This window comes from Nerophis ophidion, linkage group LG01 (assembly GCF_033978795.1).
Source record: "Nerophis ophidion isolate RoL-2023_Sa linkage group LG01, RoL_Noph_v1.0, whole genome shotgun sequence".
Lineage (NCBI taxonomy): Eukaryota > Metazoa > Chordata > Actinopteri > Syngnathiformes > Syngnathidae > Nerophis > Nerophis ophidion.
In genome coordinates, this window is record NC_084611.1 from 53,776,440 (window position 1) to 53,794,410 (window position 17,971).

The 17,971-nt window shown below is 34.3% G+C and overlaps 1 protein-coding gene across 1 annotated transcript in view; it reads right to left on the bottom strand.

Moving 5' to 3' along the window:
- wdr17 (WD repeat domain 17) overlaps positions 1 to 17,971 on the bottom strand; it is a 105,348-nt gene that overhangs the window by 38,999 nt on the left and 48,378 nt on the right. Inside the window, exons 15-19 of the mRNA XM_061907280.1 lie at positions 13,464 to 13,550; positions 11,843 to 11,992; positions 11,627 to 11,757; positions 3,169 to 3,294; positions 2,788 to 2,943 (exon numbers count right to left, since the gene is read on the bottom strand). Of these exons, the coding sequence (XP_061763264.1) occupies positions 2,788 to 2,943; positions 3,169 to 3,294; positions 11,627 to 11,757; positions 11,843 to 11,992; positions 13,464 to 13,550 (650 nt within the window). The remainder of the gene's footprint in view (positions 1 to 2,787; positions 2,944 to 3,168; positions 3,295 to 11,626; positions 11,758 to 11,842; positions 11,993 to 13,463; positions 13,551 to 17,971) is intronic.

A 17,971-nucleotide genomic window follows, 5' to 3' on the forward strand; every position in this document is an offset into this window, starting at 1 on the left:
CCCCCAAAAATTTGAAAGGTGGACTCGTCAGACCACAGAACACTTTTTCACTTTGCATGAATCCATCTTAGATGAGCTCGGGCCCAGCTCGGGTGTTGTTGATAAACGGTTTTCGCGTTGCATAGTAGAGTTTTAACTTGCACTTACAGATGTAGCGACGAACTGTAGTCACTGACAGTCGTTTTTCTGAAGAGTTCCTGAGCCCATGTGGTGATATCCTTTACACACCGATATCACTTTTTGACGCAGTACCACATCAGGCATCAAAGGTCTGTAATATCATCGCTTTAGGCAGTGATTTCTGCAGATTCTCTGAACCTTTTGATGATATTACGGAGCCTACAGTTGTGATCAAAAGTATTCAACACCCACACAATTTTAGTATTTTAGCAAGTTGGACATTTATTCCGTATTTTGTTTATAGTCATATCAAATAAAGATGTGTCAAATAGACAAATGCAACTTAAATTGTAACACTGTATTTTACAAAATACCAAAAAAGGACATTTTTCTTAATATCTCATTGACAAAATGATTCAACCCCCTAGTTACATGCATCTTTAGTACTTAGTAGAACACCATTTGGCAGTAATTACATCCTTCAAACGTGATACAGAACCGGAAACAAGCTTCTTGCAACGATCTACAGGGATTTTAGCCCATTCCTCTTGGGCAAAGGCCTCCAGTTCATTCATATTATTGGGCTTGCGTGCTGCAACTGCCTTCTTCAAGTCCCACCACAGGTTTTCTATAGGATTTAGGTCTGGCGACTGTGAAGGCCACTCCAGAGTCTTCCAGCCCTTCTTCTGCAACCACTCTGATGTTGATTTGGAGGTATGCTTGGGATCGTTGTCCTGTTGGAAGGTCCAACGTCTCCCAAGCCTCAGCTTCGTCACTCACTTCATGACATTTGCAGCTAATATAACCTGGTAGGAAATAGTATTCATAATGCCTTGAACGCGCTGGAGATTCCCGGTACCTGAGGCAGAGAAACAGCCCCAGAGCATGATTGACCCCCCACCATGCTTAACAGTAGGCAAGGTGTTCTTCTCTTTGTAAGCTTAATTTTTTCTCCTCCAGACATAACGTTGATTCATAGGCCCAAAGAGTTCCAGTTTTGTCTCATCACTCCATAAAAGAGTTTCCCAAAACCTTTGTGGTTTGTCCAGATAATTTTGGGCATACTGGAGTCTATTTTTCTTGTGCCTGGTAGTCAGAAGCGGGGTGCGCCTGGCAGTTCTGGCATGGAGGCCTTCATCTCGTGGTGCGCGCCTAATTGATGGGAACGAAACCTGCGTTCCCCCCTCTGCAATGTCCTGTTGTAGTTCCTCAGCTGTTATTCGGGGGTTTTTCACCACTGTACGCTTCAAATAGCGGAGAGCAGTTGCACACAGCATCCTCTTTCTACCACGCCCAGGTAGTGTTTCCACTGTGCCTTTAGCTTTAAACTTGCGAATTATGCTCCCAACTGTGTCTCTTGGAATGTGTAATGTCTTAGCTATTTTCTTATGTCCATATCCTTTCTTATAAAGAGAAATTACCTCCTCTCTTGACTTCTTTGACCACTCCCTGGACTTCACTTTGTTGCAAATACACCATTGACCATCTCCAAGAAGCTGAGCGTCACAGTCTTTTTCAATCAGTTTAATTGTTGCTCGTTATGGTTGTAATCACATCTACAGGTGTTTTCAACACCTGATTGAAAAGACCTTATTCAAATTCTGTTCTTAAGAGTTATGATCTTCAAGGGGTTGAATCATTTTGTCAATAAGTTATTAAGAGAAATGACACTGTTTGGTATGTTACAAAATATAATGTTGTAATTCAAGTTGCATTTGTCTATTTAATGTATCATTATTTGATATGACTATAAACAAAATATGGAATAAATGTCCAACTTGCTAAAACATCAAAATTGTGTGGGGGTTGAATAATTTTGATCACAACTGTAGATGGTGAAGTCCCTAAATTCATTGGAACAGCTGGTTGAGAAATGTTTTTAAACAGTTTGCTCACGCATTTGTTCACAAAGTGATGACCCTCGCCCCGTCCTTGTTTGTGAATGACTGATCCTTTCATGGAAGCTGCTTTTATACCCAATCATGGCACCCACCTGTTCCCAAGTAGCCTGTTCACCTGTAGGATGTTCCAAATAAGTGTTTGATGAGCATCCCTCAACGTTCTCAGTCTTCTTTGCCACTTGTACCAGCTTTTTTGAAACATGTTGCAGGCATCAAAGTCCAAATGAGCTTATATTTGCAAAAAATAACGTTTTCCAGTTTGAACTTTAAGTACCTTGTCTTTGCAGTTTATTTAATTGAATAGAGGTTGAAAAGGATTTGCAAATCATTGTATTCTGTATTCATTTACAATTTACACAACATGCCAACTTTACTGGTCTACTTGCAAGTATTTTTTAAACCATATTTCTCATCGAAAAGTTTTTTTTTATGAGGCATTGCACATATCAAAATTACATCCATCCATCCATTTTCTACCGCTTATTCCCTTTTTGGGTCGCGGGGGGCGCTGGCGCCTATCTCAGCTACAATCGGGCGGAAGGCGGGGTACACCCTAGACAAGTCGCCACCTCATCAAAATTGTTATATGTTATTTTGGAGGGGCAAGCTTGGATTACATTTATTTTTAATTAAATGTAATGGGCGTGGTTGAAGTGTTTTGAGCTACAAACTCAATCGTAAAACCGATATAGCTCAATTAAGGTGCATTCTATAGCACATGATTAGAGAAATAAATACCAAATAGGCAAACACAATACACGTTCACCTGTCCGAGCTCCACCATCAATTCACAGAATCGTTGAATCTGTCCCAGCCTCAAGTGGATATCTGCTGCTTCTTTGAGGCGCTCCTCTTTACTGGGCGCGCCGATCCCGCCGCCAAATTTCGACATCTTGACGATCGTCAGTTCCTGGGCCTCGGACTTAAAAAGAGAACACGAAAAGGTTGGACGTACTATAATTTGGGAATGTGGAAATGTTACTTTGACGGGCTGTAAACGGCCTTGCGTACGTATTTGCATTACACAATACTTTTGTTCATGCAAGGCATTTATCACATTTTCTTATAGTGATAACGCGGACCTTTATTTTGAAAGGGTGATGGCGGAGACAGTGAAATGATGAGTGAATGAATTGGAGACTCTTACTGTCTTAAACTTCAGCAGGTGCTTCATGTGCATCACACCCCTGCTGTAGCTGCCTGGTAGCAGGGAGTCGTCCTGCCCATTAATGACCGATACCAAGTCCCACAGGTTGCTGCTGCCCCCTGGTGGCTATTGGAACAAACACATGCATTAGGGCAGTGTTTTTCAACCACTGTGCCGTGAGATACAGTCTGGTGTGCCGTGGGACATTGTGGAGTTTCACCTATTTGGGTTAAAAATGTTATTTGCAAACCAGTAATTATAATCTGCAAACAGTGTGCCGTTGTTGAGTGTCGGCGCTGTTTAGAGCTCGGCAGAGTAACCGTGTTATACAAACCCTGTTTCCATATGAGTTGGGAAATTGTGTTAGATGTAAATATAACCGGAATACAATGATTTGCAAATCATTTTCAACCCATATTCAATTGAATATGTTACAAAGACAACATATTTGATGTTCAAACTCATACTTTTTTTTTTTTTGCAAATAATAATTAAAGGCCTACTGAAATTAGATTTTCTTATTTAAACGGGGATAGCAGGTCCATTCTATGTGTCATACTTGATCATTTCGCGATATTGCCATATTTTTGCTGAGAGGATTTAGTAGAGAACATCCACGATAAAGTTCGCAACTTTTGGTCGTTAATAAAAAAGCTAATGGCGTCACCCGTGTGAGGGCTCCACACATCTTCACATTGTTTTTAATGGGAGCCTCCAACAAAAAGAGCTATTCGGACCGAGAAAACGACAATTTCCCCATTAATTTGAGCGAGGAGGAAAGATTTGTGTTTGAGGATATTGATAGCGACGGACTAGAAAAAAAAAAAAAAATCAATTTGAAAAAAAAAAACGCGAATGCATTGGGACAGCAGATTCAGATGTTATTAGACACATTTACTAGGATAATTTTGGGAAATCCCTTATCTTTGTATTGTGTTGCTAGTGTTTTAGTGAGTTTAACAGTACCTGATAGTCGGAAGGGTGTGTCCACGGGTGTCTTGAGGCCAGTGTCTGATGGAAGTCGACGGCAGCTATGGACGGCACAAGCTCAGCTGATCTCCAGTAAGTGGCGACTTTTTACCACAATTTTATCACCGAAAACTGCTGGTTGACATTTGGTCGGGATCCATGTTCGCTTGACGGCTCTGATCCATAGGAAAGCTTCACCTCCGGGAATTTTAAACAAGGAATCAACGTGTGTTTGTGTGGCTAAAAGCTAAAGCTTTCCAACTCCATCTTTCTACTTTGACTTCTCCATTATTAACTTAACAAACTGCAAAAGATTCAGCAACACTGATGTCCAAAATATTGTGTAATTATGCCGTTAACGCAGACGACTTTTAGCTGTGTGTGTGTGCAGAGCTCCTATTTCATTACAGTCCGCGACGTCACGGATATACGTCATCATTCCGCGACGTTTTCAACAAGAAACTCCCGGGAAATTTAAAATTGCAATTTAGTAAACTAAAAAGGCCGCATTGGCATGTGTTGCAATGTTAATATTTCATCATTGATATATAAACTATCAGACTGCGTGGTCGGTAGTAGTGGGTTTCAGTAGGCCTTTAACTTAGAATTTCCTGGCTGCAAGACGTGCCACAGTAGTTGGGAAAGGGCATGTTCACCACTGTGTTACATCACCTTTTCTTTTAACAACACTCAATAAACGTTTGCGAACTGAGGAAACTAATTGTTGAAGCTTTGAAAGTGGAATTCTTTCCCATTTTTTTTTTATGTAGAGCTTCAGTCGTTAAACAGTCCGGGGTTTCCGCTGTCATATTTTACGCTTCATAATGCGCCACACATTTTCCATGGGAGACAGGTCTGGACTGCGGGCGGGCCAGGAAAGTACCCGCACTCTTTTTTTACGAAGACACACTGTTGTAACACGTGCTGAATGTGGTTTGGCATTGTCTTGCTGAAATAAGCAGAGGCGTCCATGAAAAAGTCGGCGCTTAGATGGCATCATATGTTGTTCCAAAACCTGTATGTTACCCATGCCTTGGGCACTAATACACCCCCATACCATCATAGATGCTGGCTTTTGAACTTTGCGTCGATAACAGTCTGGATGATTTACTTCCCCTTCGATCCTGATAACACAATGTCGTTTCCAAAAACAATTTGAAATGTGGACTCGTCAGACCACAGAACACTTTTCCACTTTGCATCAGTCCATCTTAGATGATCTTGGGCGCAGAGAAGCCGGCGCAGTTTCTGGATGTTGTTGATAAATGACTTTCGCTTTGCATAGTAGAGCTTTAACTTGCACTTACAGATGTAGCGACCAACTGTATTTAGTGACAGTGGTTTTCTGAAGTGTTCCTGAGCCCACGTGGTGATATCCTTTAGAGATTGATGTTGGTTTTTGATACAGCGCCGTCTGAAGGATCGAAGGTCACGGTCATTCAATGTTGGTTTCAGGCCATGCCGCTTACATGGAGTGATTTCTCCAGATTCTCTGAAACTTTTGATGATATTATGGACCGTAGATGTTGAAATTCCCAAATTTCTTGCAATTGCACTTTGAGAAACGTTGCTCTTAAACTGTTTGACTATTTGCTCTCGCAGTTGTGGATAAAGGGGTGTACCTCGCCCCATCCTTTCTTGTGAAAGACTGAGCATTTTTTGGGAAGCTGTTTTTATACCCAATCATGGCACCCACCTGTTCCCAATTAGCCTGCACACCTGTGGAATGTTCCAAATAAGTGTTTGATAAGCATTCCTTAACTTCATCAGTATTTATTGCCACCTTTCCCAACTTCTTCGTCACGTGTTGCTGGCATCAAATTCTAAAGTTAATGATTATTTGTAAAAAAAAATGTTTATTAGTTTGAACATCAAATATGTTGTCTTTGTAGCATATTCAACTGAATATGGGTTGAAAAGGATTTACAAATTAAATTTGTTGGAAAACAATTCAATACTCAAAAACAATATTTTTTAGTATTGAATTATTTATTTATTTATTTAGTGTATAAAAATGTTGTGAATAAAAATTCAGCCTAGAAAAATTCAGCCTATAAAAATGTGTTGTAAAATATTTCAATATTCAAATTGTTTTAAAAAAATTCAATACTAAAAAAAAATGTTTTTAGTATTGAATTTTTATTTATTTATTTTTTAATAAAATTTGGTGAATAAAAATTTAGTGTATAAAAATGTTGCCTATGCATATGTGTTGTAAAATAATTCAATATTCAATTTGTTGTAAAACAATTCAATACAAAAAATATATATATTTTTTAGTGTTGAATTATTAATTTTTTTAATTTTTTTTTCATAAAATTTGGTGAATAAAAATTCAGTGTATGAAAATTCTGTGAATAAAAATTCAGCCTCGAAAAATTCAGCCTATAAAAATGTGTTGTAAAATAATTCAATATTCAAATTGTTATTAAAAAATTCAATACAAAAAAAAATAGTTTTAGTATTGAATAATTTTTTTTCTTTTTTATAAAATTTGGTGAATACAAATTCAGTGTATAAAAATTCAGCCTATAAAATGTGTTGTAAAATAATTCAATATTCAATTTGTTGTAAAATAATTCAATACTAAAAAAAAATATTTTTTAGTATTGAATTATTTAATCTTTTATTTATTTTTTTTATCAAATTTAGTGAATAAAAATTCAGTGTAAAAATATTCAGCCTTTAAAAATGTGTTTTAAAATAACTCAATATTCAATGTGTTGTAAAATAATTCAATATTCAATTTTTTGTAAAACAATTCAATACTAAAAATATATATATTTTTAGTATTAAATTATTTATTTTTTTTAAATAAAATTTGGTGAGTAAAAATTCAGTGTATAAAAATTCTGTGAATAAAAATTCAGCCTATAAAAATTCAGCCTATAAAAACGTGTTGTAAAATATTTCAATATTCGATGTGGTGTAAAATAATTCAATATTTAATTTGTTGTGAAATAATTCAGTACTAAAAAAAATACATTTTTTAGTATCAAAATATTTATTTTTTATAAAATTTGGTGAATAAAATTTCAGTGTATAAAAATTCTGTGAATAAAAATGCATTGTAAACTAATTCAATATTCTTTATTTTGTAAAATAATTCAATATTCAATTTGTTGTAAAATAATTCAATACTAAAAAAAATATTTTTTAGTATTGAATTATTATTATTTTTTTAAATTTGGTGAATAAAAATTCAGTGTATAAAAATTCAGCCTATAAAAATGTGTTGTCAAATAATTCTATATTCAATGTGTTTTTTCACTGTCAAACTCGTTTGTTGCACCTGCACTTGCATGGCTTAATCTTTGAGACAAGCATCCTGGCAGGATCTTTTTTTTATTTTTTTTTTTAATAAAATTTGGTGAGTGAAAATTCAGTGTATAAAAATTCTGTGAATAAAAATTCAGCCTATAAAAATTCAGTCTATAAAAATGCATGGTAAAATAATTCAATATTCAATGTGTTGTAAAATAATTCAATATTCATTTGTTGTACAATAATTCAATACTAAAAAAATAAATACTTTTTAGTAATGATTTATTTATTTTTTATAAAATTTGGTGAATAAAAATTAAGTGTATAAAAATTATGTGAATAAAAATGCAGCCTATAAAAATGTGTTGTAAAATAATTCAATATTAAATTTGTTGTAAAACAATTCAATACTAAAAAAAATATATTTTTTAGTATTGAATTATTTATTTTTTAATTTTTTTATCAAATTTGGTGAATAAAAATGTATTGTATAAAATTTCAGCCTATAAAAATCCAGCCCATAAAAATGCATTGTAAAATAATTCAATATTCAATGTGTTGTAAAATAATTCAATATTCATTTGTTGTAAAATAATTCAATACTAAAAAAATATATATTTTTTAGTATTGAGTTTTTTTTTTAATAAAATTTGGTGAATAAAAATTCAGTGTACAAAAATTCTGTGAATAAAAATTCAGCCTATAAAAATGTGTTGTAAAATAATTCAACATTCAATTTGTTGTAAAACAATGCAATGATAAAAAAATAGATGTTTTAGTATTGAATTATTTATATATTTATTTATTTATCTTTTGTAAAATATGGTGAATAAAAATTTGGCCTATAAAAATCCACTCAATAAAAATGTGTTGTAAAATAATTCAATATTCAATTTGTTGCAAAATAATTCAATACTAAAAAAATGTTTTTTTTAGTAATAAATTTTTATTTATTTATTTATTTATTTTTGTTTGTTTATTTCCCTGCTTCAAAAAAGCATAACTGTATATTGGGCTATAGGGGGCAGTGGCGTACTATATGTCTGCTACTTGTACCTCCACATGCTTAGTGGTTTAGGAGCCTCATGTAACAAGCAATTCTACAAGCTGTGGATACTTCAGCCAGAGGTGATGCTGGGCAACAGTTCATATTGATAAAAAAAGTGCCAACTTTTACTCCTCAGACTAATTGATGTGCCCATCAGAGACATGTGCATGTTGATGTACAAAACATATGCAAACTGGCAACTTTGTGCACAAATGGTGTCTCCCAGAGAGCACTTTATGCATGCTAAATAGTTGTCTAGGTCACGGTGGAGGAGCGCTTCTACAAAGCCCAAAACCACGTTGTGTAAATGGTAAATAAAAACAAAATATAACAATTTGCAAATAATTCTATATTCAATGTGTTTTTTCACTGTCAAACTCGTTTGTTGCACCTGCACTTGCATGGCTTAATCTTTGAGACAAGCATCCTGGCAGGATATTTTTTTTATTTTTTTTTTTTAATAAAATTTGGTGAGTGAAAATTCAGTGTATAAAAATTCTGTGAATAAAAATTCAGCCTATAAAAATTCAGTCTATAAAAATGCATGGTAAAATAATTCAATATTCAATGTGTTGTAAAATAATTCAATATTCATTTGTTGTACAATAATTCAATACTAAAAAAATAAATACTTTTTAGTAATGATTTATTTATTTTTTATAAAATTTGGTGAATAAAAATTAAGTGTATAAAAATTATGTGAATAAAAATGCAGCCTATAAAAATGTGTTGTAAAATAATTCAATATTAAATTTGTTGTAAAACAATTCAATACTAAAAAAAATATATTTTTTAGTATTGAATTATTTATTTTTTAATTTTTTTATCAAATTTGGTGAATAAAAATGTATTGTATAAAATTTCAGCCTATAAAAATCCAGCCCATAAAAATGCATTGTAAAATAATTCAATATTCAATGTGTTGTAAAATAATTCAATATTCATTTGTTGTAAAATAATTCAATACTAAAAAAATATATATTTTTTAGTATTGAGTTTTTTTTTTAATAAAATTTGGTGAATAAAAATTCAGTGTACAAAAATTCTGTGAATAAAAATTCAGCCTATAAAAATGTGTTGTAAAATAATTCAACATTCAATTTGTTGTAAAACAATGCAATGATAAAAAAATAGATGTTTTAGTATTGAATTATTTATATATTTATTTATTTATCTTTTGTAAAATATGGTGAATAAAAATTTGGCCTATAAAAATCCACTCAATAAAAATGTGTTGTAAAATAATTCAATATTCAATTTGTTGCAAAATAATTCAATACTAAAAAAATGTTTTTTTTAGTAATAAATTTTTATTTATTTATTTATTTATTTTTGTTTGTTTATTTCCCTGCTTCAAAAAAGCATAACTGTATATTGGGCTATAGGGGGCAGTGGCGTACTATATGTCTGCTACTTGTACCTCCACATGCTTAGTGGTTTAGGAGCCTCATGTAACAAGCAATTCTACAAGCTGTGGATACTTCAGCCAGAGGTGATGCTGGGCAACAGTTCATATTGATAAAAAAAGTGCCAACTTTTACTCCTCAGACTAATTGATGTGCCCATCAGAGACATGTGCATGTTGATGTACAAAACATATGCAAACTGGCAACTTTGTGCACAAATGGTGTCTCCCAGAGAGCACTTTATGCATGCTAAATAGTTGTCTAGGTCACGGTGGAGGAGCGCTTCTACAAAGCCCAAAACCACGTTGTGTAAATGGTAAATAAAAACAAAATATAACAATTTGCAAATCCTTTTTGATCTATATTCAATTGAAAAGACTGAGAAGACATGATATTTAACGTATAAAAAGAGAAACGTTGTTATTTTTTGCAATTATTAGCTCATTTGGAATTTGATGCCTTTGACATGTTTCAAAAAAGCTGGCACAAGTGGCAAAAAAGACTGCGAGAGTTAAGAAATGCTCACCCAACATTTATTTGGAACATCCTACGGGTGAACAGGCTAATTGGGAACAGGTGGGTGCCATGATTGGGTATGAAAGCAGCTTCCATGAAATGCTCAGTTGTTCACAAACAAGGACGGGGTGAGGGTCACCACTTTGTCAACAAATGCGTGAGCAAATTGTCCAAGAGTTTAAGAACAGCTATTGCAAGGAATTTAGGGATTTCACCATCTACGGTCTGTAATATCCTCAGAAAATCTGGAGAACTCATTGCACGTAACACTGAATGCCCGTGACCTTCGATCCAAAACTGTATCAAAAATCGTTATCAGTGTGTAAAGGATATCTTCACATGGGCTCAGGAACACTTCAGAAAACCACTGTCAGTAACTACATTTTGTCCCTACATCTGTAAGTACAAGTTAAAACTCTACTATGCAAAGCGAAAGCCATCTATCAACAACACCCAGAAACGCTGCTCAAGCTCATCTAAGATGGACTGATGCAACGTGAAAAAGTGTTCTGCGGTCGGACGAGTCCACACTTCAAATTGTTTTTGGAAACTGTGGATGTCGTGTCACCGGAACAAAGAGGAAAAGAACCATCCGGATTGTTATCGGCGTAAAGTTCAAAAGCCAGCATCTGTGATGGTATGGGGGTGTATTAGTGCCCAAGGCATGGGTAACTTACACGTCTGTGAAGGCACCATTAATGCTAAAAGGTACATACAGGTTTTGAAACAACATATGCTGCCATTTAAGCGCCATCTTTTTCATGGACGCCCCTGCTTATTTCAGCAAGACAATGCCGAGCCACATTAAGCATGTGTTACAACAGCGTGGCTTCGTAAAAAACGAGCGCGGGTACTTTCCTGGCCCGCCTGCTGTCCAGACCTGCCTCCCATCGAAAATGTGTGGCGCATTATGAAGCGTAAAATACGACAGCGGAGACCCCGGACTGTTGAACGACTGAAGCTCTGCATAAAACAAGAATGGGAAAGAATTCCACTTTCAAAGCTTCAACAATTATTGAGTGTTGTTAAAAGAAAAGGTGATGTGTATATATATATATATATATTATAAATCATTGGACATTTTTATCCTCCTGGTGTCAGTTGCCGTCATCTCCCCACTGTTTAACCATAACAATGGTTAGGGTGCGCCTTATATACCGGTGCACTCCATAGACCGGAAAACACAGTATTTCAGGCCCTGATTGTAAAACCACATCAATCAAAGACATACCTATTGTATTAAGTAAGTATTTACCGAAAAGCATTCTGAGAACCATCGCAACTTCTTGGTGGTGGCGTCACAGTTCAGTTTCTCCAGCTCCTGTTTTATGTCTCTTGAGACTTTACCACAGAGCAGTGGTGGAGAGCCAGGGACCATAGCTGTATCTGCACACACACAAAGTCACATAGACCATTGATATTCAAACTCCAGACAGTGAAATTGAATTGATCAGAAATGAGCTGGCCATACCAGTGTTTCCTATGATCTTTTCCCAGGGTTGGTTGGTGAGGATGTTTACCAGCAGAGGAGAGATGAGCGGCGTCAAAGACCAAAGACGCACGGTGCTATCTCTGCTACAGCTGGCCATGGTGAATGGGCGACTCTGATGGCATGTTAACCCTACACACTCGCGCACAAACCCACACACCACACACAAAGTTTGATACAGTAATCAAACTACAGAGATCAAAGGGGAATGTATTCCAAAGTGGGCCGGAATGCTAAAATCATGGCATGATAACCTAAAAATAAAGACAACGTCAGGTTGTTTTCTCTGTTTAAGCTGTTTACAAACGCACCATGTCATTGACTTTCAATATGTTTTATTCAATAAATTAAGTGATTGTATGTTCTCGAATGAATTGTACTCTTAAGTTATTTCTAGAGATGTCCAATAATGGCTTTTTTGCAAATATCCGATATTCCGATATTGTCCAACTCTTAATTACCAATTCCGATATCAACCCATACCCATACCGATATACACAGTCGTGCATCTGTTGGGGACATCTCTGCGCTGCTGACCCGTCTCCGCTCGGGATGGTCTCCTGCTAGCAACACTATGGACTGGACTGTCACTATTATGTTGGATCCACTATGGACTGGACTCTCACTATTATGTTGGATCCACTATGGACTGGACTCTCACTATTATGTTGGATCCACTATGGACTGGACTCTCACTATTATGTTGGATCCATTATGAACTGGATTCTCACTATTATGTTAGATCCACTATGGACTGGACACTCACTATTATGTTAGATCCACTATGGACTAGATTCTCACTACTATGTTAGATCCACTATGGACTGGACTGTCACTATTATGTTAGATCCACTATAGACTGGACTCTCACTATTATGTTAGATCCACATTAGACTGGACTCTCACTATACTGTTACATCCACTATGGACTGGACTGTCACTATTCTGTTAGATCCGTTGTGGACTGGACTCTCACTATTATGTTAGATCCACTATGGACTAGATTCTCACTACTATGTTAGATCCACTATTGACTGGACTGTCACTATTATGTTAGATCCACTATGGACTGGACTCTCACTATTATGTTGGATCCACTACGGACTGGACTGTCACTATTATGTTGGATCCACTATGGACTAGACTCTCACTATTATGTTGGATCCATTATGAACTGGACTCTCACTATTATGTTAGATCCACTATGGACTGGACTCTCACTATTATGTAAGATCCACTATGGACTGGACTTTCACAATAGTGTGCTCGACCCCCTTGGAAAAGGGGGGGGGTTGTCTTTGTGGCTTGTGCAGCCCTTTGAGACACTTGTGATTTAGGGCTATATAAATAAACGTTGATTGATTGATTGATACTCTTACAATTTTTGGTAGAATTACTTTGTAACTGGAACTAATTACTTTTTAAGGTAGGATGACCAACATTGATGGTGAGTTGCATTTTCCAATGCACTTATTTTTGCTGTATTTGTCTGCCACACGTGGAAAGCCGGTCCGCCCAAATATTGCCTGAATGACTCTGGTCCCTGACTTCGAAGTATGCTGACGCAATATACATAAAAATTCAGTCAATCATACTGCCTTACCATAGACATCGGCACCATGGTCATAGACTGTGTCCAGACAAGTCCCGTCTCTTGTGTCCCAAACTCTGATTGTATAATCCCAAGAACCTAGAAAAAAATAATGACCGTCAAATAGAGCCTATAACAATCCGGATGCTTCTTTTCCTCTTTGGTCCGGAGGATACGACGTCCACAGTTTCCAAAAACAGTTTGGAAATGTGGACTTGTCAGACCACAGAACACTTTTCAACTTGTCTGCACTTTGCCCAGCGAAGCCAGCAGCGTTTCTGGGTGTTGTTGATAAATGGCTTTCGCTTTGCATAGTACAGTTTTAACTTCCACTTACAGATGTAGCGACCAACTGTAGTTACTGACAGTAGCTGTATAATAGACTATATTTACATTATTCACATATGAATAGTGCTGTATAATAGACTGTATTTATATTATTCACGTGTGAATAATGCTGTATAATACACTGTATTTACATTATTCACATGTGAATAATGCTGTATAAAATACTGTATTATTCACATGTGAATACTGCTGTATAATAGACTGTATTTACATTATTCACATGTGAGTAATGTTGTACAATAGATTACCCCCGCAACCCCAAAGGGAACAAGCGGTAGGAAATGGATGGATGCGACATGTGAATTATGCTGTATAATAGAATAAATGTATATTATTCACATGGGAATAATGCTGTATAATAGACTGTACTTACATTATTCACAAGTGAATAATGCTGTATAATAGACTATATTTACATTATTCACATGTGAATAATGCTGTATAATAGACTGTATTTATGTTAGAACCCTAGTGGGTGTTGTTGATATAATAGACTGTACCTACATTATTCACATGTGAATAATGCTGTATAACAGACTGTACCTACATTATTCACATGTGAATAATGCTGTATAATAGACTGTATTTACATTATTCACATGTGAATAAGGCTGTATAATAGACTATATTTACATTATTCACATGTGAATAATGCCGTATAATTGACTGTATTTATTAGGGGTGTGGGAAAAAATCGATTCGAATACGAATCGCGATTCTCACGTTGTGCGATTCAGAATCGATTCTCATTTTTAAAATAATATTTTTTTTTATCAATCCAACAAAACAATACACAGCAATACCATAACAATGCAATACAATTCCAAAACCAAACCTGACCCAGCAACACTCAAAACTGCAATAAATAGAGCAATTGAGAGGAGACACAAACACTGTAATGCTGCATAATAGAATGTATTTATATTATTCACATGGGAATAATGCTGTATAATAGAATGCACTTACATTGTTCACATGTGAATAATGCTGGATAATAGATAGATGGATAGATAATACTTTATTGATTCCTTCAGGAGAGTTCCTTCAGGAAAATTAAAATAGACTGTATTTACATTATTCACATGTGAATAATGCTGTATAAAAGACTGTATTTATATTATTCAGATATGAATAATTCTGTATAAAAGACTGTGTTAATGCTGTATAATAGACTGTATTTATATTATTCACACGTGATTTATGCTGTATATTAGACTGTATTTACATTATTCACATGTGAATACTGCTGTATAATAGACTGTATTTATATTATTCACATGTGAATAATGCTGTATAATAGACTATAATTACATTATTCACATGTGAATAATGCTGTATAATAGACTGTATTTATATTATTCACATGTGAATAATGCTGTATAATAGACTATACTTACATTATTCACATGTGAATAATGCTGCATAAAAGACTGTATTTATATTATTCACATGGGAAAAATGCTGTATAATAGACTGTACTTACATTATTCACATGTGAATAATGCTGTATAATAGACTGTTTTTACATTATTCACATGGGAATAATGCTGTATAATATACTGTATTTATATTATTCACATGTGAATAATGCTGTACAATAGATTACCCCCGCGACCCCAAAGGGAATAAGTGGTAGGAAATGGATGGATGGGACATGTGAATAATGCTGTATAATAAAACTAATTTATATTATTCACATGGGAATAATGCTGTATAATAGACTGTACTTACAGTATTCACATGTGAATAATGCTGTATAATAGACTATATTTACATTATTCACATGTGAATAATGCTGTATAATAGACTATAATTACATTATTCACATGTGAATAATGCTGTATAATAGACTGTATATTGATTATTCACATGTGAATAATGCTGTATAATAGACTGTATTTATATTATTCACATGTGAATAATGCTGTTTAATAGACTGTACTTACATTATTCACATGTGAATACTGCTGTATAATAGACTGTACTTACATTATTCACATGTGAAAATGCTGTTTAATAGACTGTATATATATTATTTACATGTGAATAATGCTGTATAATAGACTGTATTTATATTATTTACATGTAAAAAAATGCTGTATAATAGACTATATTTATATTAGCACATGAGAATAATTCTGTATAATAGACTGTATTTATATTATTCACATGTGAATAATGCTGTATAATAGACTATATTGACATTATTCACAGGTGAATAAGGCTGTATTGTTCTTTTTTTTAAAATAAATGTCTAATGATAATGTCAATTAGGGATTTTTAATCACTGCTATGCTGAAATTATAACTAATATTGATACTGTTGTTGATAATATTCATTTACTTTTGGTTTGTTCTGTGTCGTGTTTGTGTCTCCTCTCAGATGCTCTATTTATTGCAGTTCTGAGTGTTGCTGGGTCAGGTTTGGTTTTGGAATTGGATTGAATTGTTATGGTATTGCTGTGTATTGTTTTGTTGGGTTGATAAAAAATAAAAAATAAAAATTGATTATTTTAAAAATGAGAATCGATTCTGAATTGCACAACGTGAGAATCGCGATTCGTATTCGAATCGATTTTTTCCCACACCCCTAATAAATACAGTCTATTATACAGCATTATTTACATGTGAATAATATACATGCAGTCTATTATACAGCATTATTCACATGTGAATAATGTAAATACAATCTTTTATACAGCATTATTCATATGTGCATAATGTAAATGTAGTCTATCTTACAGCCTTATTCACATGTGAATAATGTAAATACAGTCTATTATACAGCATTATTCACATGTGAATAATGTAGGTACAGTCTATTATACAACATTATTCACATGTGAATAATATAAATACAGTCTATTATACAGCATTATTCACATGTGAGAATATAAATGATAAATGGGTTGTACTTGTATAGCGCTTTTCTACCTTCAAGGTACTCAAAGCGCTTTGACACTACTTCCACATTTACCCATTCACACACACATTCACACACTGATGGAGGGAGCTGCCATGCAAGGCGCCAACAAGCACCCATCAGGAGCAAGGGTGAAGTGTCTTGCTCAGGACACAACGGACGTGACGAGGTTGGTACTAGGTGGGATTTGAACCAGGGCCCCTCGGGTTGCGCACGGCCACTCTTCCACTGCGCCACGTCTATTTATACAGCATTTTTTTTTACATGTAAATAATATAAATACAGTCTGTTATACAGCATTATTCACATGTAGATTAATATATAAATCTACTACTCTGCTAGCATGTCAGCAGACTGGGGTAGATCCTGCTGAAATCCTATTTATTGAATGAATACAGAATCGTTTTGAATCGGAAAAATTTCGTTTTTGAATCGAGAATCGCATTGAACCGAAAAATATCGATATATAATCGAATCGCGACCCCAAGAATCGATATTGAATCGAATCGTGGGTCAACCAAAGATTTGCAGCCCCAGTATTTATATTATTCAGATATGAATAATGCTGTATAAAAGACTGTGTTTACATTATTCACATGTGAATAATGCTGTATAATAGACTGTATTTATATAATTCACATGTAAATTATGCTGTATAATAGACTGTATTTACATTATTATCATGTAAATAATGCTGTATAATAGACGGTATTCATACTAATCACATGTGAATAGTAGCGGTAAAAAATGGATGGATGGACATGTGAATAGTGCTGTATAAAAAGATTGTATTTATATTATTCACATGTTAATAATGCTGTATACTAAACTGTATTTACATTATTCACTAATGAATAATGATGTATAATAGACTATATTTACATTATTCACATGTGAATAATGCTGTATAATAGACTGTATTTATATTATTCACATGTGACTAATGCTGTATAAGACTGTATTTACATTATTCACATGTGAATTATGCTGTGTAATAGACTATATTTACATTATTCACATGTGAATAATGCTGTATAATGGACTGTACGTACAATATTCACATGTGAATAATGCTGTATAAAACACTGTTTACATTATTCACATGTGAATAATGCTGTATAATAGACTGTATTTATATTATTCACACGTGATGTATGATGTATATTAGACTGTATTTACATTATTATTCACATGTGAATACTGCTGTATAATAGACTGTATTTATATTATTCACATGTGAATAATGCTGT